General features: G+C 40.3%; 1 protein-coding gene across 1 annotated transcript in view; it reads left to right on the forward strand.

Annotated features, from left to right (window-relative positions):
* FHOD3 (formin homology 2 domain containing 3) overlaps positions 1-27,360 on the forward strand; it is a 645,976-nt gene that overhangs the window by 376,724 nt on the left and 241,892 nt on the right. The window contains 1 exon segment of the mRNA XM_030551482.1: positions 15,177-15,271. Coding sequence (XP_030407342.1) covers positions 15,177-15,271 — 95 coding nt within the window.

Genomic DNA, 27,360 nt, shown 5'->3' on the forward strand with positions numbered 1-27,360 from the left:
CACTGCTTGGGGCCAGGGGACATACAAGCTTCTTCACATTGTCTGTTGATAGGAACCAGAACCAAAGCCCACTGAACTCTTTCCATCTTTCCATTCTTGAGCCCACCATGAGCAGAGCATAAGGCTACCAAAGTGCTGCTCACTGAGAAAAGTTTGAAGTGGGTTGATATACTAATGGTTGGGAAAAGAAGCTTTGTGTCAGAATGTTTCACTACATTCATCTTTACAATGAGCTTCAGAGTGGCAACCCACTCTACCAGGTAAAGAGAGGCTGTGTGCAATTTAAAAAACATTATTCTGCAAAGCAAACGTCTTCACCTCAGTTTTAAATGATATTTCAAATATTACTAAGCCTGAGAAAATGTAATAAATATAATTTACTTCTGTTTATATTGTGTTTTTTTTTACTTGTTGCATTGGTCTCAGGTGAGACAATGAAAGCAGATATCAATTTTACTTTTGTTTCTCTTCATGGTATCTTTCTGGAGCTTTCTGCTTCACATAAAGTAACACCAGCTGTAATATTTTCACTGGAAATACTGTGGCATAATATTAAAATTAATACTGTTTTAAGGGGATTTTTAGTGTTTCCTGAAAATGTTCTTATTTTTATTTTGTAAAATTTTGTTTTGGCTAACAATGACCCTCTTTTTTTAAATAATAATAATAATAATAATAATAATAATAATAATTTGCTGAATTGTAAAGGTTAGAAATAGTGAAAGTTAATGTATCCTCGTTCCTACAGAGCAAAATATATCTAGAGACGTGCTCTCTCTCTCTCGCTTTTTTAAATGTAACCCTCCAATATATTCCCTGGACACTCATTCTATAATTAGTTAAGATGAACAAATTAGTTTATTGTAGTGGTAGACTAGACAACATCTACCTAACTACTACTACTTTTACGAGTACTGGTCCATATATGTATTCCACATGTGTGTATGCATGTGCGCCATGCGCCTCAGTCCAGAAGTTTTTCCAAGCAACGTCCGCTGACCCGCACATGTGCAGTGTCTCTGCTCATGTTCCCGGCTAAGGGTGTCGGGACGGTGTGGGTCGACGCCAATACTTCTCAATTTTGTCCCACAAAACTCTCAATGGGAAAATTATGTGAGATACCAACAGCACGGCTACCATTTTCATTGTTTACCTCTTCTTCATCCATCTCTTCTTGTGTTGATTCACACACATACACGCACACACAGACACGTGCCTTTTTTTCGGGATCTGTATTCACCAAAAAAGTTCAGTACTTTAAGCAGAGAAGTGCATTCCTTGTACAGTGTCATTAGTTTCCTTCTGCATCGTCTTCCATGTGTCATTGAGTCATGTGCCTGATCCAACAATCCATTTATGCACGTGACAGCGTTGCCAACTCTTGCAGTCCTAGTGCATGCCTTGCTCTATATGGCAAGGTTTTTTTTAAAAATACCCAGTTGCTGTATTCAAGAGATTACATGAAAATCTCATCTTTCATTTCACAAAGAAAGTACATTTCCAGCTCTTGTGGTTGTAGAGGAAAGCTCTTTTTTTTTTTTAAAGTGACCTGAGTGCATTGCAAAAGCTCAGAAACCAGAAGACACATAAAAAGAACCCCAAATGTATTAGTTTTTAATCCTCTCATGATTTTTAAGTCAATCACATGATTTTTGAGGGGACTTGACTCATGATTTTAGAATGCTGAAGGTTGGCACTACTGCTTCCTGAACTTGAAGTACATGAGTAGTTCCACTGAAGTCAATGAGACTGCTCACCTGCTTTAGTGCTTTGCTTAATCAGGATTTAATTGCTGCTAACATCAATTGCCCTTCTCATGTCCATCACCTAAGCTGCACCTAGGATCCAGCATCCTTTGAAATCAATAGAAAGACTCCCGTTGATTTAAATGGGTATTGGATTGGGCCTGTGGGTAAGTGGCAAATTAGCCACTGGGAAACAGGTTAGGCTGTTTGAGTACTAGGCGCTAAGGTTGTGGGAAATATAGGTGCTGATGACAGTGAGGGAGTAGTACTTATGTAGTAGTTGTATATGGTATAGAAATGCATGTAATGAAAACATTAATTAGAATAACAGTAGTTCTGGGTGGATACAGTTATAAACCAAGTAGGCAGTGGCCAGGATTTCACATACACAAGAGAGATTCTCAGTACTTTCTATTACAAATTAGTGTTGGGCAGTTCCACGTAGTCACCCCCATTCGTTTTCTTTCTTTTTGTTCTCAGGGAATCCTGTTCTTTGTTTAGGAGAAATGTAAATATTTAAATCCTTCAGAACATTTGTCTTTATATTTAAAAACAGTGACAGAGAATCCAGCATTTGTTCCCTCAGCAAATGTCCAAGTTTTATCCTGGAAGGTTTACTTTTTGTCCTAACAAGATAATGTAGTTGAGGATAAACAATTGTTCACTGTCTTGGATACTTCTTCCCTGCCCCATTAAACAGCCCAGCTGTGCTACCTCTGCTTATATATTTTTTTACTTTACATGGATTGCAAGAGCCAGTGACCTCATTATGGACTTCCTTTTGCTACTTAATGTTGAAATACTTGATTGCAATCAGTTCATTGGCTATTTTCATACAGTAGCAGGAGTTTTGTTTCATATAATTCCTCAGAATTTCTATGCCCAGGTGCAGATGCTCACGGAGACTGCCAATCCAGGAGAGTTGTCATTGTTGTTATAACTGAATTTTGATAGCCTATTTTTTTTCAAAACACATACCTGTCTTCCCCAGTGATTTTCAAGCTGAGTAGTGCCCTAAATCTCAGGCAAAAGGCTTAGCTTGCTAGTATTTCGAGGAGAAATTGGAATTCCAAACCGATATGTTGTACATAATTGATAGTGATTGATAAAAGCCAGCTAGCACCTGCAGGTCCTTTCTCTCTGCTGTATAAACAGGCTTGTAAGGAGTTCAAGAATGAGAGCTGTTAAAATTATTTTTTCCCTCTTGTAATTTGGATCGGCGCATCATGTTCCTGTCTTTATACCTTCAAAGTCAAGATTAGTGGTGTTTACCCAGAAAGACGATTTACATTCAGGATGATTAGTGGGGAGTGGAATGCCTTGAAATCCGTCCCATCCAACACATAACTGGACTGAGTACTCAGCCAGTTGCCAGTTAAGATCACCAACACAATTCTCCTGGTGTCGTCACTCCTGAAATACGTTACTTTGGCCGGTTGCTTGTTTCACCATTATGCATCTGCTGGGTGGAACTCATTGCCTATTGACTTTGGGAGTATCACTATCTATCCCTTGTTTAATTCTGCATTTAAGATATGTTTGCTTTACTCGCCTCTATCTGAGTTTAATTAATTATTACCTCTGGGGGGGATGGATTATTTAATTTTACTGTTGTTGTTATAAAGCACTTTGAGATGATTCAGAATGATAAATCCACCATAAAAAGTTTAAACCGTGAATCTCTTGCTAACAGTCCAGACTCAACATCTATTTGAGTTATTACGGGAAAGTGGGGCAGAATACCAGTCTCTAAAATACAGTGTAATTGCAGCTGCAGTAGTTAATAACCATGTCTTTGATTGCAGCATCAGAAAGAATACCCAGCCTGAAGAAGTGTAACTTTAGCTTCAGGGTATGAGAGAGTACAGGACAACAATGTAGCACTGACATCTATTTTGTCATTCTGCAGACCACTTCACAAAGGTGACATCCTCTCATGAGCCCACCACCCATCCAAAATGTCCTACTCCTTGGTTCCTCGAATCCTTGTTCTGCAGACTACCAGGAAAGGTATCATGGACAATAGTTTAAAAATCCTCATCTTACACAATTACAACATATATAAATTACACGCACACTACATCAGAAGAACACTTTTAAGGTTGCAAAATTAAGCACTCCAAAGTTAGGAAATCCCAGAATTAATGTTGTCTATGCAACCTTAATTCATCCCCCTCATGCAGGAATTGACTAAAAGATGTAAGCATGCCTGTTCCTGCATGCAATCTTCTCTAGGCACAGTCAGCTTCCTAGTTCCCAGGGTTGTGAAGTACCTTGTCACCACCTTAACATAAGGAAGTCTTGTCTGTCCCTGCTGTGGATAACCTCTCTGAAACTAGCAGCCTCTGACAACACAAGTACTGCCTTCCATGCCTCTGCAGGCCTCGTTGTCTCTGTACAAGTGAGTAATAAGCACACATCAACCTAGGAGTCCTCTGAGCATCACTCTGTAGTGCTCATCCCCTGTTTGACTAAACAGTCACAGAACTCTCAAATTTGCTACTCCCAAAGGAATAGGACACACGATTCAATTCAAGTTCTATTTAACACACAGTTTGAATGGCCGCAGGACTGGCTCTTAGCAATCATACGGTAATTTAAGTCCCCAAAAAACACATTGTATTGTATTCTGTTCTGTACATATTCTTATCTCTGTAGTATCCTAGTGTCTTTCAGTAGTGTATTAAACAATGTGACTAAAGTGTGATATTTGTTTTCTCCTTTTCTCCCCAAGGGGAAAAATGTGAGCAGTGGACTGTTTGGTTTGGGAATTTTTTCTTTTCCATACATATAATATGTATATGCACGCACATGCTGCTATATATTTTTGTCAGAGAAGGCAAGGTCAAAGAAATGCACCCTGCACCTAGAGTGGAAGGTAGTGCGGTTTGTAATGGCCCTGTGGGAATTCCACATTTTTTGGCCAGCCTCTGAGAAATTTCTTTTTCCTGCAGTCTTAAGGCTATATTTCAAAGGGCCTCTGAAAATCTGACAGCAGATTATGTAAATGTTGTAAAATTATATAAAGATTATGTAAATGTAATCAATTTGCTAGGGCAAACCCCATGTTTAAGCATCCGTATTAGCTATATGAGCACATTTTGTTACAGCATTGGAAACATCTAGCTTCATATACAGAACTGATTTCATATACAGAACTGACTTCCAAAACTCATGGCAAAAGGCAAAGTGTTGGGTGGTATGTTTTTGCCTTGTGTGTGTGTGTGAATCAGAGATATCCAAAGCTCAGCCGTTTTAGTTTTCAGGTCATCCTTGTGAACCTTTTATTGATTGAAGTCATGTGAATTTCCAAACCTGGGTTTTTCATGTCCTTTTCTTTGTTTCAGGGTTTTCTTAGGTTTTTGTCTTTTTAATGAAAACTTCACACAGTTCTAGTGCATATGTTTCTATTTTTATGTCTGCAAACGGGTGGTCACAGGCTGAAGTGGACTTGTTCATTTGTTAAGTAGGATTGTTTTATTACAAATTTCTTTTTAATGATGAAATAATTTTATTTATTCTTAATGTATAGGATCTTGTAAATGCATTACTAATTCTGTAAAGCATATTATGATATTGTATGTGCTGTATAAAGAATGCTATATAAAGGCGATTATTATGTTGTTATTATTATCCATGCAAAGATTTTTTACTGTATTTACATAATAGTTGCTACTGGATTTCATTTCCCATACAAATATATTCAGCAAGTTGTTAATTGTTGGCCGAGTCTACTGAAGATCTATTTCTATCATTTCTACCAAGAGCTGGTACAATGTAGGAAATCTCCATCTCTAGGAATATGTGTGTTATTTATTGGAATGGCTATGACTGTAATGAATTCCTTTTGGCATTCATGTGGCTGATGTGTGTGCTGCCACAGGTGGTGTTGTCATTTACCCTTGTTTGACAATTTAATATTTTTCTTTCTATTCATAAGCCTTTAGCCAGTGGAAATATTTGTTTTGGTTAAAATCACCTTTGAATTTGTTGTATGTTATTTTTAAAAGTGGAGTGGGGAGAAACATTGGCTGAAGGAGAATATATTGTAAGGGTATTCCTTGGACTTTCTAAGGACCTGATGTTGCAGTGTGCTGGGCATTTTGTAGGAGGAGAGGAATGCCCTGGACTTCTGTAAGTAGGGAGAACTCAGAACCTGGGAGTATCCGGCCCTAAAGAAAGAGGCTGCACACTTGGCTTTTGTGAGTAAAGATAAAATGGTATTGAGGGCTTCAGAATTAGTGGGGGCTCTTAGTGCAGTGTAGGAAGGGCAGCTGACAGCTCAGGTACCTTCTTAAAAAGATGGTCATTGCAGGAGGGCTTCAAAAGCTTGACACCTTGTTTTCAGCCTCAGTTCTGTCCCAAGTTTAGAATTGGTAGCCCATTAACCTTCACTTTCTTACCACAATCAGCAATGAAAAAAGCATTTCTTCAACAGTGACCCCTGGGGAATGCTGGGACTGAGGCTATTGTTAAAGACAGATAATTCGGTGAAACAGAATAATAATGCAATGAAGCTGAAGGTCTCTGTTTTGCGCCAGGAATGTCAGAATTATAACTCTTTTCAGAATTTCCTGTGGGCTTTTGCTGCTGACAAAAACTGTCGTTTTAGAACACAGTGTTTAGAGTGCAGTTCTAAAAGATTGAAATAGTCTCACAGCAGAAATGCACTCTGTTTAAAATCAAAAGAATGTCAAAAGTGGCTTAGTACAGGCACATTTTAGCTGTTCAGTAAAGAAAAGTTTTATTTTTCATAAACTTGACCTTGCTTTTTAAATAATATGTATTTTTAATGGCAAGTTATGGCATGTTGTTGCAGTACCCATTCTATTATAATCACAGTGAGCAATGTAAATCTCATTGCCTGAATGTGCAGCACAAAGATGAACTGATTATGCTGAAGAATAGCAAGTTCAACCTCTTGTTTTGTTTGGCATCATGCGAGCTGACCTCTGGAAAGCAGCTACATTTGAACCAGTAGTCAGGTGAAAAATCTTAGATGCCAGTCCTGTTTGTTCAACAACATAAAGGGATTCTCTTTGTTTGTTCACTAGCTTGTCTGCAGGATCTGTTAGCACAATGGTTTTCAAACATTTTAGACTGAATACTCCTTTTCAAATAATGTAGTCTACCTCCCATCTGAGATTGGGTCATAACATACCTATGAAAAGACTCTAATATTTGTTGGTAAATATTTAAAATGTGGATGCATGTGTGTTTTTTTCCATGCACTTGTAGAGATCTGAATGAAAATTTGACCTTATATATTTTCTGAAATTCAGTTTAGCATGTTAGAGCTTTTGATGCTTCAGGAAAAAAAATCTTTGACTAATATTGTTTGATGGCTTTCAAATCCTATATTTACTGCTGGTTTTCAGATCTTTGTCTTTATTAAAAGGGCTATTTGCATGATTGAATAAACAGAATCTTGGCCGTCACCTCTGAACTCCCAGCCTGTAGCTGCCACTCTCCAGCTACCCAGCTCTGAAGGCAGAGCAGAAAGCGGCGGCTGTTGGCCAGGCACCCAGCACTGAAGGCAGCACCTCTGCCAGCACCTCTGCCAGCAGCAGCCCCAAAGTAAGGGTGGCATGGTTTGTGTATTGACACCCTTACTTCAGCGCTGCTGGTGGTGTCGATGTTGACTTCAGAACTCGGCACTTGGCACCTCAGGGCTCCTGGCCAGTCGCCCTGGAGCACAAATTAAGCACTGCCTCTCCACCTCCACCCCTCCCATTCCCAAATCTCACTTCCACAGCCTTGCACCTCAGGCCTGCCCTGTTCCTTTACCTCTTGATAACAGTGCCCTGGGCAGTAGCCCATGTGATCCACAAGTAAGGCCAGCTCTGCATCCACTTGCCCTGCCTGACAGAGCGTGCTCAGGGGAGTCTGCACAGGCGTGCATCTTTCCATTCCCCTCCTGACCCTGCCCTGGTCACCATTAAAGGATTTTTCTTATGTTCTCCCTGACGAGAACTCCGGTACCCCTAAGGGTACTCGTACCCCAGTTTGAAAACCACTGTGTTAGTATGTTATAGCTGTGTATATTTAGCTATAAGTATTTTAACAAGTTAGAAGAATAAAAATTGCATATGGTGGTTAATCTTGAAACCTTTTTTGTGTTTTTTTCCTGAAGAGTAAAACCATAAAACTGCAAAGAGGCCTAACCTTAAAATATCGCCCAAGATCTGAAACTGCCGCATAAAGTTTCCCACACAGCTGTTGGTTCGAGGAAAGGACTCCATGGCTACACATAGAAGTGAATGCTTGATCTTAAAAATGAAAGTGCCAGCTGTTATGAAAATTGCTGATTTACGTTTGTAACCCCTGTTTGTTCGGTGTGGTGGCTAGGCCAGGTAGAGATTGATGAACCTGCTATATACAGTCTTGGTAAGAGAGATGTGTCTTTTAGCTCAGGCAGTAGAGGCACATGCATTAATCTCAAGAGGTCCCAGGGTGGCTGACATTACATATTAATAGAACAATGCATTTACATTTGGAACAAAATTGCCTATGCATTTCAACAGTTATTCTGTTCATTAGAAAACTGCAGCTCTGCCATAAATAACGGATTAATAAAGGGATCTTAAAAATGAAAATTGTGTAATTCAGCTCCGTAATAATGAACAAATGAACAGACTTTATAAAAACAGATTAAACAAGGAGATGAAGTTTGAGAAGGCTTTGTTAAGAAGCAGAACAATCACACATTTCTAGGCATTACTTAATTGGCTTTTAGCTTCCTGTAAGGCATTGCTGACATCCTTGGCAGCGATAAAAGACTTGAATATGTGTGCAAATGACTGACTTGGTATTGCAGACTAAACCTGACCGTATCTCTAATAACAAAGTAAAAGCAAATCTGAAAAATCTGAGCCAACTCTATCCGTGTAGAATAAATATAGCGTCTGTAGGCTGGCAAACGGTTGCTTAACATGATTATTTTTACAAGAGGGAACAGTTAGACCACCTCAATAACTGCTGTATCTGATCTTACTTTTTAGAGATGAGAAGTTTTTGAATGATTTGTTTATTTTTTCACGTAGCCAAGTGGCACAAAAACAGTGTTTAACAATGCAATGTGCTTACATTTGGAACAAAATCTGTCTGTGTAGATTGGTAACAATTACTTTAACTCATTCATATCTGGGCGTGAATAATTGAGTTCAGTGGGCCGGCTTTTATGTAATTTTTTGAATTATACTTTCCTCTTTAGTGATCGTTTTAGAGATTTGCTTGAGAAAGAAAATGTCTGTAGTAAATGGTGGGCCTGAGACCAACTCAAAATGTGTTACTGACTTGAAATGCATATGGAACCTAACACCGATGCTTTAGACATCTTTTTAAATTACTCTTGACCTTTCTTTCTTATGAATTATGCCAATAATATCCTATAGTACAACATGCAGCATTGGACACAGAACATGGTTATAAACAAAATTTTCTGAAACTTCCATAGGTCCAGTTGAAGAACCTTATAGATTATTTAGCAGTAAATTGTCTGCTCTAAGCAAATATCATCCCAGAGATGAGCTTCGCTCCTTTGCAGTGAGGGAATATGAGCCAGGAATTCTGAGGTAGATACTGTACTTACTGCCAAGTAACCTACTGGTATTTCATCATGGGATATTGTTGGCACTTAGGATAATAATATTAGGGACCTAACAAAAACCCTGCATAGAGAGATAAATATTTTCCAAAGATATAATAGACCAGGATACATTGCTTTCCATATTGGATTATAGCCTATATCTTTTCAGTATCCCCATATACTTCATATATTAAGGTGCTTTTGCTAGATAAGAGATTTCATGTGTTTCTGGGAGACGTTATAATAGTCTTCAACAGAGCTGATGACTCAAGAGTGGGCTATGTAATAATTATTTATAGTATACCAAACTGAATGCAAGGTAGCTATAATCTGATTGGCCATTCTTTGCTTGTATAAGATAAGGTAAAGCTTTAGCCAGATGGAAAGCAGTTTTCTCATAAAATCCGAGTATGCAGTACTCTAACGAGTATGTACTCTAACAAGAACAGAATTTGGCTAATTGTTCAGAAAACAAGTGTGAATGATAAAATAATATAACTTCTACTTATATCAGAGGGTAGCCGTGTTAGTCTGGATCTGTAAAAGCAGCAAAGAATCCTGTGGCACCTTATAGACTAACAGACGTTTTGGAGCATGAGCTTTCGTGGGTGAATACCCACTTCCTCAGATGCATGTAATGGAAATATCCAGGGGCAGGTATATATATGTGTGCTAGCAAGCAAGCTAGAGATAAGTTTATCTCTAGCTTGCTTGCTAGCACACATATATATACCTGCCCCTGGATATTTCCATTACATGCATCTGAGGAAGTGGGTATTCACCCACGAAAGCTCATGCTCCAAAACGTCTGTTAGTCTATAAGGTGCCACAGGATTCTTTGCTGCTTCTACTTATATGACATTCAGGGGATGTACAAAATGATCGTAAGGAATCAGAAAAAAAAGTAAAGCAGGAAAAGTAATTAACAGGACGTGTAATACAAAGAATCCCCACTACGCTTAAACTTACACCCTGCTATTTATTTTTTCTGCCATCCCCTCCTCCTGCACTGGTGGTGAATAATTTTTTGCAAATCTCTGAATGCCAGATTGGTGCAATTTCTATGACACTTACACCTATTTTATTACTAATATAGTTTAATTCAACATATAACTTAAACCACTACCACTGTGTATGACATCCCCATTGAATTTGGCCCAGGAACTTCCATCAGAGTTGAACCCACTTTGACAAGGTCTGACTTTGGCCCATCATTCTTATTTAGGAAAAAAAACTATGCATAGTCATTAGATATATTGCACCATAACTCTGGCATGATAAACTGTGTTTTGACTTGAGGAAGCAGGGATAAAATAGCAATTGTCCTGACTCCAATGCTGGTATTTTAACTAGGTTGTTACTGTGGTGCAAAGTTGAAGTAGATAGAAAAATAAGGCTGCAGTCCAGAGAGGTTTAAAGCTCCTGAACACTACAGGTTGGAAACAGCCTTGACAAGTTTGAAATTATAGGTGGGTAAATATAAGACTTCTACTAAACCAGTTAGAAGGGTGAGGTTTTTGTGCTAATTTTTTCCTCATTAGTCCAATTAACCCTTCTTATATGTAGTTCAAAAAAGTCTCAGTCCCAATACTGGCAAGTTTTTTGGGAGATTTTTTTTCAAGCCTCTGATTCCTTAGAAATCTATGAAATGCCTGGCTGGTCCATCCTTTTCTGATATAAGCCTAACCTAAGAAATCCAGCGATATTCCACCTTAAAATAACTCTGGGTAAATTCACAAACTATGTTTAAATAAGATTAAGAGTTTGACTTAAACCATCAAAAGCAAAGGAATTTCAAATTAAGCCTGCTCATCTTAACCCCCCGCCTTCCTGCCTGCCTCTCATTGCTCAATAGCATGCTTTCCTTGTTGATGTATTTCCAAAGTAGACTTCCAATTAGTACAGAAATTGGATTAAATAGCTTGCACTTGTTGCCAGTTTGGTTAGAGGAATGTACAGATTGAGAGATTAGATGTAATGGACCAAATGCAGCCCCAAAGTAAATTCATTGACTTAATAGATCCCTTCTCAAATTAGCTGTATCCATAGAGTAAAATCATGTTCTTCCTTGATGTGGCCATGTGTGGGGAGGTAGCGAAGCCAGGCTGTGAACAATGGCAGAGTGGGGCCAGGTGGTAATGGGTCATTGGTGGTGCCACCTTCAGTGATACCTATTAGCTTGAAAAGGCACCACACATACCCTAGGGGTCACCAGAGTGGGATGTGGGAGTCACCTCCTGCCCCCTATTGGCTGTGCCACTAATGTAGGGGAGTTATGGGGAGTTTCAGCCATTCTGGCCTGGGGTTTCAGCCATTCAGTGGACCATAAGCCGCTGTGCCAGCATAGGGCAAAGTGCCTCAGAGTATCTGAGGGGGGCACATACTGCTCTAGACAAGGAGCACCTTGTGCCCAGTCTGCCAGCTGTGTTATATGCAAGGGCAGACTCAATCCTCATTAGAGCCATGAGGTGTCAACAGGTGCATTAACTTGGTTCCCAGGCTAGTGTTCACGACAGCCTCCACTCTGCTCCATTCTTTTCAGGTGTTCTCTTTTCCCTCAGCACACCTATGCAACACAAGTAGCATTTAGCTTTGGAAATGGACCTTGTACAGTCCTGGGGGAGTGTGTGTGGATTGTTTTTAAAATAGGAATTCCGTGTTTCTTTTTCAATGGAACTCAATCTGAGGACAAAAAGATCTTTAAGGCACTGTCAATGTACATGAATCTAAGAGATCAGTTAAGGGTATAAAGTTGCTGTGTATTTTAGGTGCTCATCCTATAGAAAGTAGATTTCCCCTCCCCCGCCCCCCACCTTCCTTAAGTCTCGCTTTTGTTCCTGTGACTAGAGACAGGAAATAACATGTTATTCAGCAAGTAAACTATGAAACTCCATTCCAGGGACTGTCAGCAACTGATAACTTGATGTGTGATAGATAATTATTGTAGACGTGACTTCTGTGCAGGCACCTGGCACCAGCAAAAACTTATCTTTTGTGTAAACTGCTCGATGACATTCTGTACAATATTCTTCATCTTGTAATACTTTTATCAGTATTTGCCAGTTGTTTAAATTGCAACATAATGTCTAGTAGATTTTCTTTCATGTGTTTAGAATTTTCCACCAAGATCCCAAAGACCTGTCCTGTAACTGTAACAGATAATATCAGTCTTGGGGCAATGTCTGATAATGTACACACACACACACACACACACACACACACACACACACACACACACACACACACACACACACACACACACACAAAGGTTTTGCAGTAGCAGATGAAAATTGTCAGGAATCATGTTGCTCCTACTTTCCAGGGTGCCTGCTAATGTGCCCAATGTTGTTATGCACAGTCATATTTTAAAAGCTGGGACGTAATGTACCCCCGATCTTACGTAGGCATCCAGTCTATCTTGAACACAAGTTTTAAAGGCAGACTTTCTCCTGTCTTTCATTTATTTCTTATTAATTTGGAAAGTATGTGCCAGGAATAAATTTTGTTACACATTTGTTTCAGATTCAAATTAAATCACTTCACCCCTAACCAAAGAATTCACTACAAAGGAATGGTTTGGTGATTTTATCGTGGTTTGATCTCACCCTGATCTATGGCCACATCTTTTTGTTCTGAAAAGAAGCAAATATAGGAATTATGACCTTTATTTGATTATTGAGGGATATCAGTGTTCCCCTCTTTCAAAAAACTGTCAGCAAATGCTGAAAATGAGTCCTTTTATCCAGTCAGTGCAATTTTAATCATTCTTTACTAACTGGCTATATCTTGGTGATGGGGAGTTATCTTAAGTTTTCAAAATGTATTGACTTTTTTTTTTGGTCTTTTGTGTAAACCAGTTAAAACAAACCAATGGGTGAGCTTTACTAGAAACACAAACATTAGTTAGATTCTTAACTCCTATTGATTTTCAATGACAGTTAAGTACCTGGTTGCATTTGTGCCTGTGGGGGAATCTTCCCTCAAATAATGTAGTTAGTAGAATAGTAGCATGTATGGCTATATGTACATTTATTATCATTTATGTGTACATTTGTGTTGCATTATTGCTCAGAGGTCTCAATCAAGGATCAGGGCTTCATAGTGGTAGAAACTGTACACATACAACAAAAAAGACACCAGAGAACTTAAAATCTAAACCTTGGAAACACAACAGATAGAGAAAAACAAATATGGTGGTGAGAGGGAACAAATCTAAGGAACAGAGAAATGATCATATTTGGCATAATAAGCCTCCTTATCAAGAATCATGGTATGCCCACTGCCTATCCAGTACAGTTGTGTGAACAGTGGTCTCAGGTTGGAAAAATCGTACAGACTTATCATAAAAGAAACAAACTACTACCAAAAGATGTCATGATTCCTGCTATTCTTGTTAGTGGCACCGTGGTCTATTGAACGTAGGATAGGTACGGTAATTAGGAATCTGAACTCTAATCCAGTTTTGCCACTGATATGTTGTGTGGCCTTCGGCATTTGCTTCTCTGTATCAGTTTGCCTCTTTGAAAAAAGGGTTTAAGTACACATTTTTACCTACCTCAGTTATGATGAATAATTAGTTAATAGGCCAGATTCATGCTTCCTGGCATAGGGATGTAAGCATTGCGTTTCTCTGTGTTAACAAAGCTGGCTGGGCCAAATGGGTAATTCACCTGATGGACAATGCCACCCACTTTTGAGGTGGGTTATGGATCATTCCCCTCACAACCAGACAGGTTCGGCTGATGGGGTCCAGTATAGAATATATAGTGAAATTAGCCAGTGCTTGAAAAGCATTTGGAAGATGCATAGTATAATTATTATTTTCTCTGTAAATAATTCCCTGCACTATTTTTTGATATTTCTTTATTGCAAAAATTCTCCATTAATAACTCTTGGGTCATCTTTAATACTATTGAGTTATTCTTACTACAGACTGTGGTGAAGGTGCTACTTTAACATGTTCCTTTTGGGCTCAAGTGTGCATGAGTCTCCTATTATAAAGTAAAAGATTCAGAGAAGAAAGCTTTGAGTTTTGCTTATCCATTCTTCACTAATCCCAGCAGTTGATAATCTGTATGAAAAATCTCTTTCCTTATCGCTTAGCAAAGAATTAATAGCTATGTGCTGTAGCAAAGTCTCATGTTAGCAATATCTCATGAGTTTTGCAAAGTATAGTATCATATTTTACAAACACTATGTGAAATGTTATCATAAAACATGTTTTGTGATGTTTTCTTCTTCTTGTCATTTGTTTCCTTGCTAACACTCAAATTTCAGTGATTCACAAGGATGTCTTTGTGAAATAGCAACATTCTACTGTACTAACTTACATTAACTGCATGCTGGAATTGTGAATTGCTGAAATTTGGCAAACAGAATGGCTAGCCTAATCAAAGATTATTTTAATCCACAAAAATAGATTCAAAATCTAAAACTTCAGTACACTACATAGTACTTCCAAACATGAATAGACTCATTGGATCACAGTAGTGAAGTGTAGCTCATTGAAAATAATAGAACTATTCATGGTAGTCAGCGCTATGCCAGGTAGCAAGTGTTTCCAAACCTGGGCCAATACGGCGCAGAATCATTCAGGCAAGGGCTGATGACTGTAATCTGCCCTCAGTGATATTATTACAAATCTGCAGTAACTCCAAATGCAGTTAATGAAGTTACTTCAAATTAATACCAGTCTAATCTAGAACAGGATCTAGCCTTGTGTCTTTTGTCAATAAAGTTTTTGTCAGTATGAACCTATGTAATGTAATGATAGTAAATATGAGGATTTTAATAAATACTCACCAGGTCTGATTGTCCTTTCTTTGTCTGTTTATTTACTTTAGCTTTGGGACAGATTATGCTGTATGTAGATGGGATGAATGGAGTAATAAATCATAATGAAACCATCCAGTGGCTGTACACTCTCATTGGGTCAAAGGTAAGAAGATCTCCAGATTACTTGCTTTATACATCTTAAGTGTTCTTTAAATATTTTTTTTCTATTTTGCGTGCATGAATTGTCAGGGGGAGAAGGTGTTGGAATTCCAGTGAGAAATTCAGGTATTGATTGCTTGGGATCAACTCATATAGTTTTGTAAATTAAGACTAGAAGGATACGATAGTATTGCACAGAGAATTTAGTTTGGCAGCATTCAAAAAGCAAAATAACTTATCAGCAGACTCTGGAGCCTGGCATCTTAGCTCTTTCCTATATATAGTTCTGTCAGTTATAGTAATAGCATTTGTTATAATAATAGTGTTGGTTCTTATATTTTAACTTTAGACTGAGATCATCCTGTCCTGTGGTAAAATATACAGCATTCATTGTGTATAATTCAGTCCATTGTTCAGCATCCAATTAGAGTGCCCAGTTTTCATAGACTTGTAAATATTAAGGTCAGAGGAACCATTCTGATCATATAGACTGATCTCCTGCATAATCCAAGCCATAGTTTTTACCCAGTAATTCCTGTGCCCAGCCAAATAACTTGTGGTTAAATTAGAACAATCCTTTATAAAGACATCCACTCCCAATTTAAAGATTCCTAATTTAATCCACTCCTAATTTAATTTCTAAATGAAAGCATCTACAGCCCAAACTGGAGCAGTTTAGAGAATGCAGACATCAATCCTGCTACCATGCACTTGTGAAGCAAGAATTCTACCACTCAGGCTAATTCTGCCACTTATCTAATATTGCTGTCAGTCAAGTCCATAGGACTTTTACCCTCATCTAAACTTGAAGTTAGATCAGGCCCATATTGTACATATTGCCTACATGTATGGAGAGGCAATCAAAAAACATGATTACTGCAAGGGTATATAATTGGTAACCTGTTTCAGGGCCTGATCCAAAATCCATTGAAGTCAATTAGAGTCTTTCCTTTGACCAGGGCCAGCTCCAGGCCACAGCACGCCAAGCGTGTACTTGGGGCGGCACGCCGCAGGGGGCGCTCTGCCAGTTGCTGGGAGGGTGACAGGCAGCTCTGGTGGAGCTGCCGCAGGCGTGGCTGCGGACGGTCCGCTGCTTCTGCGGCTCCAGTGGACCTCCTGCAGACACGCCTGTGGCAGCTCCACCAGAGCCGCGGGACCAGCTGACGTCCACAGAAACGCCTGCAGGAGGTCCACCGGAGCCGCGGGATGGGCGAGCGGCAGAGCACCCCCTGCGGCGTGCCGCCGTGCTTGGGGTGGCGAAATTGCTAGAGCTGGCCCTGCTTTTGACCTCAATGGATTTTGGATTAGGGTCTAAGATACTAAGTAAATATCTGTTTAGAATTCCAGTGTAAGCTGGACTGTTATTCCTTTCCTGGTATTTCATGATATTGGTAAATACCATATTTTTTCAAAGGACAGTATGTCTTTGTATTGCTTCGATTTGTGCAGCCAGTAAATTTGACCATGAGAAGAACTTTTTTTTTTCTGGCATAATGTTGAGCTTGCCAGGTGGTATGTGGAAATATCTCTCCTTACATGTATGGTCCGACCAAATTCACCGCCATGAAGAACACGTCACGGACCATGAAATCTGGTCCCTCCCTGAAATCTGGTCTTTTGTATGCTTTTACCCTATACTATACAGATTTCATGGGGGAGACTAGTGTTTCTTAAATTGGGGGTCCGGACCCAAAAGGGAATTGCAGAGAGGTTGCAAGGTTATTATTTTTGGGCAGGGTTGCGGGGGTCGCAGTATTGCCACCCTTACTGATGTGCTGCTGTCTTCAGAGCTGGGTGGCTGGAGAGCGGCGGCTGTTGGCCGGATGCCCAGCTCTGAAGGCAGTGCCCTGCCAGCACCAGCACAGAAGTAAGGGTGGCAATACCATACTATGCCATCCTTACTTCTGCGTTGCTGCTGGCGGCAGTTCTGCCTTCAGAACTGGGCTCTTGGCCAGCAGCTACCGCTCTCCAACTGCTCAGCTCTGAAGGCAGTGCCACCACCTGCAGCAGCGCAGAAGTAAGCGTAGCAATACCACAACCCCACTACAATAACCTTGCCACCCCCCCCCAACTCCTTTTCAGGTCAGGACCTCTACAATTACAACACCATGACATTTCAGATTTAAATACCTGAAATCATGAAATTTAGTTTTGTAAATCCTATAACCATGAAATTGGCCAAAGTGGACTGTGAATTTGGTAGGGCTCTACTCATATGAGCATGAGCCCTTTGCTGTAGCTTATCCTGTTTGCACAACCTGGCTGTGAAAAGCCACCGGTGGAGAATATGATCAGTTTCGTCTCATAACAAAAGATGCATAATGGGTTAAATTCTGTCTCTGCCTCTGTATCTGCAGAGGTTCCCCTGACCTGGAGCCAGTGCAGTTCTGCTGCATGGGGAGGGCAGAACAGGTGGAAGGGTTGCTTACAGATATTGCTACTTGCATAGGCCCTTACCCAACTCCTGTTATAGTCAATGGAAAGATTCAAGTTTACAGTGCAGAGCCTTGCATTATAGAAACTCCCTGTATGGGAATTCAAGGAGTGAGTGGAGAATAGGCAGGACCTAAAAGGAATGTGAAATGGGCCAAAAAATCTACTACTCCCCCCTAAAGCAGAGGGTGCTGTGTAAGAGCCACACAGGCTACTCCTGCCCCTGTTATTTTGACCTGCTCAGAGCAAGACTAACTGCCACAATGCTTGGAATGGTGTCAGTGACCTCTATGCACTAGGGCTCCCAAAAGTTGCTAACACTTCATGGAGCTGAACCAGTGTTAGCAGTGGTGGGAAATTTAGGGAAATTCTCTGGAGATGATGGGACCATAGAGAAAGGGTTTTCTTTCCTTATTTCCATACGTACGTTTGTGTAACCTAAAAAAGAGCATAGAAGTCTTGAGTCCCAGAGGCCCCTGTAACTACTCCTTCCAAAGCAGGGAATTCATTGCTACAATAGATTGAGTCAAAAACTGGGACTGGATTACTATAAATGCTGGATCATCTTTGGATGACTAATAGTATTGGTAGATATGAAAAGTAAGATAATGATGAGGGTAATTAATCTCAAGTGTCATGAGCATCTTGTTGGGTAGAAGATTAGGAAGGAATTTTTTTCCCCATGTAGATCATTTCACAGTTGGCTGGGTTCATAACCAGGCAGCTTGCCTTCTTGGAACATCAAATACTAAACACTGCCAGAGAGAGGATGGAAGTATAGATGTAGAGATGGCTTAGTGGGTATGGATTCTAGTTTCCTATGAAACATATACAAGAAAAAAAGCAAGCAAGAAAAAGAAATGTTAAGACATTGAGTATGCTAATCCTCTCATTCTACCACGACGTGGGGGACACCTTAGCGTTACTTTACAGATCTGAAATGAAGTGTGTTGATTGTCTTTATCAAAGCACTGAAACACTCCAGTCTTTAAGCTCCTTTTCTCCCCCATCGTCAGCCAAAATGCTTATATCCATATCTTGGCTCAGTGCCTGAGACTGGGGAATGCAGGCAATGTGCTTTGAATAGTTTGGTTTCAGGTAGCATCAAAGTTATTTTTTTCATTATTATTTAACTGTCTTGGAAGAGATCTAAGCCCCTGTCTGTGTGCCAAAAGTTAATCGAAGGTATGACAAGCTCACAAGCAGAATGTGTGGTGTGACAGCTGCCTTATGCACTTAAATGTGGATTTGGCTCTCCATGAAAAATGAATCTGTGGAATTTGCAACATACCTACAGTCTAATTTACAGTCCAGCTAAACTACTTCTTTTTCTGCAACAAAGGGAAAATTGTTTTAACGTATCAGCGGGTAGCAATCGATTTCTCGGGGATCGATATATCGCGTCTCTTTTAGACGCGATATATCGATCCCCGAACGCGCTGCTGTCGACTCCGGAACTCCACCAACCCGAACGGCGGTAGCGGAGTCGACAGGGGGAGCCGCGAACATCAATCCCGCGCCGTGAGGACGGTAAGTAATTCGATCTAAGATACTTCGACTTCAGCTACATTATTCACGTAGCTGAAGTTGCGTATCTTAGATCGATTCCCTCCCCTCGTGTAGACCAGCCCTTAGACACAAAACATATGAGTAAGAGTGTAAGAACTGGGTGCTCAAATAGCACTTCTTTTTGATGATCAATGCAAAATTTGAGGTTAGCAATGTACTTCTTGCATGTTCATTTTTAAGGGACGGGATAGCATGGCATTGCTCAAAGTGTTTATTATACAAACATGATTGTATAATAATCACTAAAATCATAGCACTTACATAGGCCTTGATTCAGCAGTCTGTCCCTGCCACCCCCGTATTTAGCTAAGCACTCGACCATGAGTTTAACGGTTGATAAATGGTTATGTTCCATTGGGCTCAATGGAACTTAAGTACATACCTAAAGTTAACCATGTTTTTTAGGCTAGGGCTGGACTTACGTGCATATGTAAAAGCTTTGCTGAGTTGGGCCATAGTGCTTCTCGAGCTCTTTAGACAGGTGCGTAGATATCAATAAAAGTTTCAACCACCCTAATTTTTTAACGTAGTTAAAAGATTAAAAACAGAGATAAAAATAGCCATTATATATGTCTATTTTAAAAATCTTTCTAAAACTCTTTTGGCTCTCAGGTAAAAGGGATGAAGGTTTTGGTGTGAATAGGGGGAAAGGAAGGCTAAAACTGAAACCTAAGCTTTTGGAGTGAAAAGCTAGCTTTTCCAACCTTTCCTGTCAATTTCACCTATTCATCATTTTTCTCACATTTATTCTTACAAATCTCATCAGAACCGGCCTAAATACAAGAGTAAATTTGGAATCTTAACTAGAGAGCCATGTTAAGTAACAAAGGAGAAGATTTTCAAAGCATGAAGAACAAGTAGGCTCCAAACTCTCATAGACTTTCAATTGATTTTTGAAAATTTCCATCCTTGGTGGTTAAATTTTCTGGTAATTCTCAGATCCATGACAGCACTCCAATACTCTCCATGTATCTTTGGGGAAAATATCTCCCTCTGTGTAGAAATGAAAGGAAAACGCCTTTTTGTACATATCAGCGAGGGTATGTGTGAATGCTGGAAGGTTTTTGCTTCTAACAGGCATTTTCTATAGAGCAGGCTTCACTCAGGACAAGTTGCAATGGTAAAACAAGGCTAACAAATCACAGGGCTACAAATAATTATTCTAAGTTAAAAAAAAAAAGAAAAAAGAAAGCTTTAAAGGGATTGTGTAGTTTTATTTAACCCCCTTTTTTTTTTTTTTGAAGCAATTTCACTCACGTTATCTAGGAAGAACTGATTGCTTTTGTTATGCGAAACCATTTCCCTTGGATGTCACTGACTACAAACAATACCAAGTTAATATAATGGCATTATGAGTCATTGTACCTAGTTGTTTACACTTTGATGATAATGTGACATGTTGCATCACTGTACCCTCAGTAATATATTTCTTGGACTAACTTCTGTTGGTGAGAGAGACAAGCTATTGAGCTTACATAGAGCCCTTCTTGTCTCTCGAATATCCTGGAACCAACATGGCTACAAAACTGCATGCGCCCTAGAACAGAGAGTCTCAACCTTTTTTCCATCACAGACCCCTAAACATTTTCAAATGGAGGTGTGGACCTCTTTGGAAACCTGTGTATATAGTTGAATTCTGTTCAGTCAGTTTTCCATCTAAGTCTTTCGTGGACCCTTTAGACATAGTCTGCAGACCACAAGTTGAGAACCACTGACAGATAATGCACTTCCCTGAATAGCATGTATCTTTTAGTAATGCAGTCTGCAAATACCCAACCTCATGTACATTTCAGTAACTGGAGAAACAGTTCTGTAAAACTACAAACACTGGATCAGAATTTGTTAGTCTTCCTTCATAGTTGAATAGCTATCCGAATTTAAAATGTTTTTCAGGTCTCTCAAAGTCAACCACAGAAGTGGCATACCTTTTCCAGTGAGGTTAGGCTTGGAATACACAAATTAAGATGGAGCTTTAATAGCCATAACACCACCAACATTTTAACATGTATATAATACCTTCCATCCTAGAAGTACCTCATCAACTATATACATATGCCATTGTCACTGAAACGAAGCTACCTAAACAACGGAGAACAGCAGTTCGCTAGCACACAGCATGATGAATGACATGGGTAGAGGGGATGAGTTCTCAATGGACAATGGGACAAAACCCTGTACTTGTGAAAAGAACCATGACATTTTCAACATGTATGCAGAGTATACAGCACCTTCATATTTAAGGCCTTGTCCAAAAGACCCACCACATACTGAAGTGCAGAGTATTTAATTCATTTTCTCTTGAAGAATAATGATGAGTGTTATTTTTGGTGTTCTAGCTTGAGTGGAGCCACTGTGAGTCATTTTATCTGGGCTAGGAGGCTTGGTCCCAACCGCTGTGTAGCCATACTACAAGGGACTGTTCTGGCAGCTGGGGATCACTGTAGAGTAAAGCAACGTTCCAGACTTTCCCTCTTTCCCTTGGTCACATCCTCTGTGCCAGCGCTTATGAGGGGAATAGTATAGAGCCACTACTCTGGCTCTGCACCATCCCCTATATCAGGTAGCCACATGAGCTAGCTTCTAGTGCCTGTACACTTCTGGAATGATGGAAAGGGGTTGTAGCAGGGCCGAGGATGTGGTTCATTATTTTTATCATAATGCTGATGCTAACCAGATTTAAACCTCTGGTAGTCATTAAAAAACATACAAAACCAATGTTATACCAGAGTTAGTCATGAAAGTGTGTTTCAGTAGACTCCAATTAGCGCTGCCCCCAAAATTACTTTGTTTACAACAATTCTACAATTTTAAAATAAAATTAAAAAGCCTAAAAATTAACATATCTCTCCTTGTGCTAGAATGCAAAACCTTAATTCCAACATGTATAAATATTGTTGCAAACCTCTGTGAAATCACACTGTACCACTGTCCCCACATTTCTGCCATCTCTATCTCTTGTTGCTGAGGTAAGAATTTAAGGTTTTGCATCATAATTCAGGTTACGTGCAGGTTGGCTGTGAAGGGATCTGGGGTGTATGTTGGAGATGGAAGTGGAGACATTTCCCTTAACTTGATATTCATTTATTTTAAGGTTTGGGATACGTACTGAAGTAACTTTAAATATTTGCAATGATTTTTTTATCTTTTGAAATAAATATATGTACATATAAACTTACATATATACCTGTACAACATACAGATGTATATTTACTCTAAATTATTGAAGGAAAGGTTTCAAGGGTAGAGGTCATTGCCTACATATCTACTGTAGCCACATTTCAGAATAAAACTTCTAATAGTGGAGCACCGGTTTTATTCAGATACTCTACCCTCAGTGTGTTCACAGAGCACTAGGATAAGCTCTTGATCTTTTGAAAAATCTCTTATGAAGTGTGGGTTGCTCTGCAAACCCACTAATCTCTACCACTGACCTTAGAATTTATGCATTAAATTCTGTAGTGCACTTTCATTTTTTTTCTTTCCTGTCTGAGTGCCACTGATTAGAGTAATTTTTTTTTTCTATTTGATGATCCAGGCGGCTGTAATTCCCCCCAGCAGACCTGAAAACCCTTTCTGGCATTGTTTTCAGTGGAAAGTAATCCATTTTTAAAGTGATCTGGGTAGCCTCAGAAGACCAAATGGAATGCTAGGTCTAGGTTGATATAGGAAGATTGAGTAAAGATTTATATCTCACATATTGTTTTAATTTGTTTTTCCAGTTTGCATCTGTCTGAGTCCAGTATTGTAGGGACAATGCTGAATCTTAGCTCTCTGGCTTTCCCTCAGCCTTGTATGAATCTTTTGCTTCATATTTGTTAGTAGGCAGAATTGTTTTGTATTCTGAAGAGGCACCATGTCTACAAAGTACCAGAAAGATCTTGGGCCACATAGAGATTCTGAGAACTGTGTTACTGACTTTTGAATAGAAGCTCACATGAACATAAGGTAAATATATCTCACTGCTCACTAGGGACCAAATCCAAAGTTCATTGAAGTTAATGGACTCAGTGGGCTTTGGATAATGCCCTAAGTAGTGGTCATTTGGGCTCTAGGTCTAAAATGTGGGAGGCATGTAGGATTAGTGGTTAGAGAAGAGGTCAAACAGTCAAGTCTTTGGAGTTCCGTCCTTGCCCTACTTCTGACTAAAGTTAAACACTTGCTTAACTGCTTTGCTGAACACAGACTGACTTCAGCATGTGCTCAAGGTTTTGCTGAACTGGGACCTTAATTTCTCTGTGCTGTAGCTGATCCATTGTGTAAAAGAGTCTAATAATACTTTCCTAGGTACTTCCCAGGAAAGGTGTAAAGATTAATTCTTAAAATTATCCTTTGGTGACTTAACACAAGTGCTAGCATAGTAACTTGTCACTGGAGCTGGTTGGAAAAACTTGGACAGAACCATTTTATACAAGATTGAAACACAGCATGAAATCATGTTCATTTTGTCAACATTTCATTTTGGAGGGGACAAAACTACAAAAATAGGGTTGACAGTACAGAAATATGGACCATTTCAACATTTTCAGAACAAAAATCTTTTTTTGATTGTTTTTAATTAGTGTAAAATGGAGGAAAAAGTGATTTTTTAAAAAAAAAAAGTCTTGATTGATCCAAAACAAAGTTTTTGGGTAATTTTCTTTCAGGGAGAATTTTGAATTTTTAGGTTTCATTCCAGTTTGAAACAAAGCCAAATATTGAAATCTTCATTAAATGGAGTTTCCACATTCCATACAACCTTCTTGTCACTAAGGTGGCAGTTTGGTTTCTAATCCTCCATTTCTGCCTGGTATATCCAACAGCTGTTATATATCCTTGGGGCTGTTTGCCTATGAACTACCTCACAGGAAATGGCTGTTGATTCTGCCAGTGAGCCACATCTCAGTGTCCTTACTCGCTTATCGCTCAGTTCCTGCTCAGACCATTTCTCACTGGCATCAATAAAAGAAGTGAATCAGGGACTCAGGATTTAGTTCTATGCCTTATTATGCTGACTTGTGTCATAGCCTTAAAATGTACTGACAGTAGAACTTGTGCTTGGCCTATTTTCCTTTCTTGAAGAGGTGCTCATAGACACCTATATAAACATACACAGAAACTGATTTATGACTATTATCTATCTATCTAGATCTAGATAGATAGATAGTAAATAATTCATATTAATGGAGAAAAGAATATATAAGGACAGGATTAGGACTAAAAATTAATTATCTTTCAAAATGCATGCAAGCATAGGCGCTGACTTACTCAGAGCCCGGGGGGTGCTTGACCACCACTCTACCACAGACCCTGCCCCCAGTCCATCCCTAACTCCAAACCCCCACCCTGCCCCGCTGCTACCCGTCCCTGCCCTGGCCCAGGCCCTGCCCCCACACCACTCCTTCCTCCAAACCCCCACCCCTGCCTGCCTCTTCCCACCCCCTTCTAGCCCTTGCTCCTCCCCCTCTCCCTCAGCGCCTCCTCTCCCTCCTCCCCAGCAGAACATCTGATCCTGGCAGGTGGGAAGCTCTGCAAGGGAGGGAGAGGAGTTGATCGGTGGGGCGACTGACGGGGCGGGAGGCGCTGAGGAGAGGGAGAGGCACTGATCAGTGGGGCTGCCAGTGGGTGCTATTTTTTTTTCCATGGGTGCTCCAGCCCCAAAGAACTCATGAAGTCAGCGCATATGCATGAAAGCCCAAGAAAGTAATAAAATAACTTTCCACTGGTGTTCCTGCAGTGCAGCTGTCTCAGAGTGTTCTTAAAAATGAGACATACTTGCATCTCAAGTGCTTTCATGGTTAAATATTTCTTACTGCACAGTAAATGTACAGTTGTGTATGGCCAGTCCTGAGTTAGCACCGTCTATCAGTTGAATTACACATATTCTATGAGTGAGTGAATATATACAGAAGCCTGCTCAATTAGTGGTCATCAAAGGAACATACATCGTGCAATACATGTGAGCTGTCATTTACAGGATCATCACATGATAATGTGTTTTATCCTTATTTGCTAATGTGGCTGAAATTACTGATGGGTGTGAAGGAGACAAATAAGGTAAATAAGGTTGGCAGATGTCAGAACAGTAGATTTTCTTCTCTATGTTTCTTAATATTTGTATCAAATCATAGACATGCACTCATTTTGTTTTAGACTGTGTACCCTTTGGGGAAGGGACCATGGGGCAGGTTGTGATAACACTTACATGACAATAACACCAAGAAATTTGTTTGACTCTAATAGAGTTACTCAGAATTTATATCAGACTAAGATCAGAATCTGTCTGGCATCACACCCTCTATATACAATACAATACAGCACTCAATACAATGCAATAATATTTAATAAAGTTTAATTTTGATGGGGCAGAAAACATAAAATATACTATATGTGTTACATACAAATGGAAATTAAAGCCCTGATTATTATGATTGTTTCCTTCTCTGTTTGTGGAGTGTATGTCCAGCAGTTGGTATATATCTGTAGCACTGTATGTGCCTGTGAACTGTTCAGTAGAGTCCTGTTGCTGCCCTCAGCAGAAGTGTATGTTGCTCTTGCTACTACATAATAGGGGAGAGGAGCAGGACTGCCAAAGCTGCAGGAAAGGCCAAAGCTGAAGGGTGAGAAATTGTATTGTGCCTCCAAGAGACACAGCACAGAACTTGTAGCTCAGAGAGAAGGTGTCTCAAGTAGTTTCACGCCTGCCGGATTCTGGACTTCTGCAGGGCCAGGCATGGTACTCAAAATAAATTAGGCAGCTCTGAGAGCTGCTCTAATTTACTTAAACAACAAGGAGTCCGATGGCACCTTAAAGACTAAAAGATGTATTTGGGCCTAAGCTTTCGTAGGTAAAAAAACTTCACTTCTTCAGATGCAGTGAGGTTTTTTACCCATGAAAGCTTAGGCCCAAATAAATCTAATTTACTTCACACACTCATGCTCCCCCTGAGGTTGCTAATAAGCTGCTCTGCAGCCTGCAACAACTGAGGGCTTCTCTGTGTAACTTTAGTGCCCTCTTGGCCAAGATGGAGTCTCCTCTGCAGGCAGCTATGGCCAAGAGAAGGCGCGCGCAGGAATGCAGCAGGAAAAATCCCTTCCACCCCAGGGGCACCTGTTCCAACCCCTCCAGAGTGAACACACCCACCCACAGGAAAGGTACAATGGATATAACAAGAGAAATATTTATTTACAGAGGGATAAGAGGAGAAAAACAACAAGGAGCAATATGGGGGAGCAGTAGAACAGGGCTGGCCCCACGCGCCCAGTGGTAGCATAGTCTGAAAGGACAGACACTGAGCGATGTGTCTGCACACAGAGTTCAGGAGTCCTGAGCAAAGTTCCAGTCCAGGGTGCGCCGTGGGTGCTCCTGATCGTCTTCGGCGCCAGTGAACTTTCCCCAACAAAGCCTTCCGGTGCCCTCCTCTGCCGCTCTCTGCAAAGCCACACAGAGCGACTTAACTAGCTACAGCCTCCCTCCTTGTTCCCAATGCAGAGTCACAAGCCCCAGTGCTCACAGCCCCATGCAGCTCTGGGCAGCCATGATACTGGGTCCAGCTCCAGCCTGTGCTTCTCAGGCAATTCCTCCCCGGCACAGGGATCCTCCTGGCTCCTGTCCTGGGGTGTCCCTGATCATCCGCCCTGATCTTCCCAGGCCTCAGGCAGGTTCTCTGCTGCTTCACTTTGTGAGGGCCTGCGGGCTACAGCCCTTCTCTTTCTCCAGCTCCACAGCCACCCCCTGGAGTTTCCCTCCTTTTTTTTTCACTGCTCCCCCTCCCTCCTTAGGAAAAAGATTTAAAGGGGCCATGCTCTCTAAACCCCAAAGGGGTTACATCTACATGGTGAGGTAATACACACTTCCAGCGTGTGGCTTCTAAAGCACACTAACATGTTGTGCATTAATTGGTCAGTATAGATACTGCTGATACAAACTAAAGGAAGTGCACTAGGGAACTGTTAGTGCGCAACAGCCGAGTGTACACAGACCAATTAATGCACAACATATTCATCTGCTTTAGAAATGACACCTCCATAGTGTTCATTGTTGCACTGTGTAAACAAGCTCTGAGAATCTCTGTAGCCGATGCAGGCTATGAGGATTTTTCTCTGTCCTCTGGC

The sequence above is a fragment of the Gopherus evgoodei genome, chromosome 2 (genome assembly GCF_007399415.2).
Source record: "Gopherus evgoodei ecotype Sinaloan lineage chromosome 2, rGopEvg1_v1.p, whole genome shotgun sequence".
Taxonomy (NCBI): domain Eukaryota; kingdom Metazoa; phylum Chordata; order Testudines; family Testudinidae; genus Gopherus; species Gopherus evgoodei.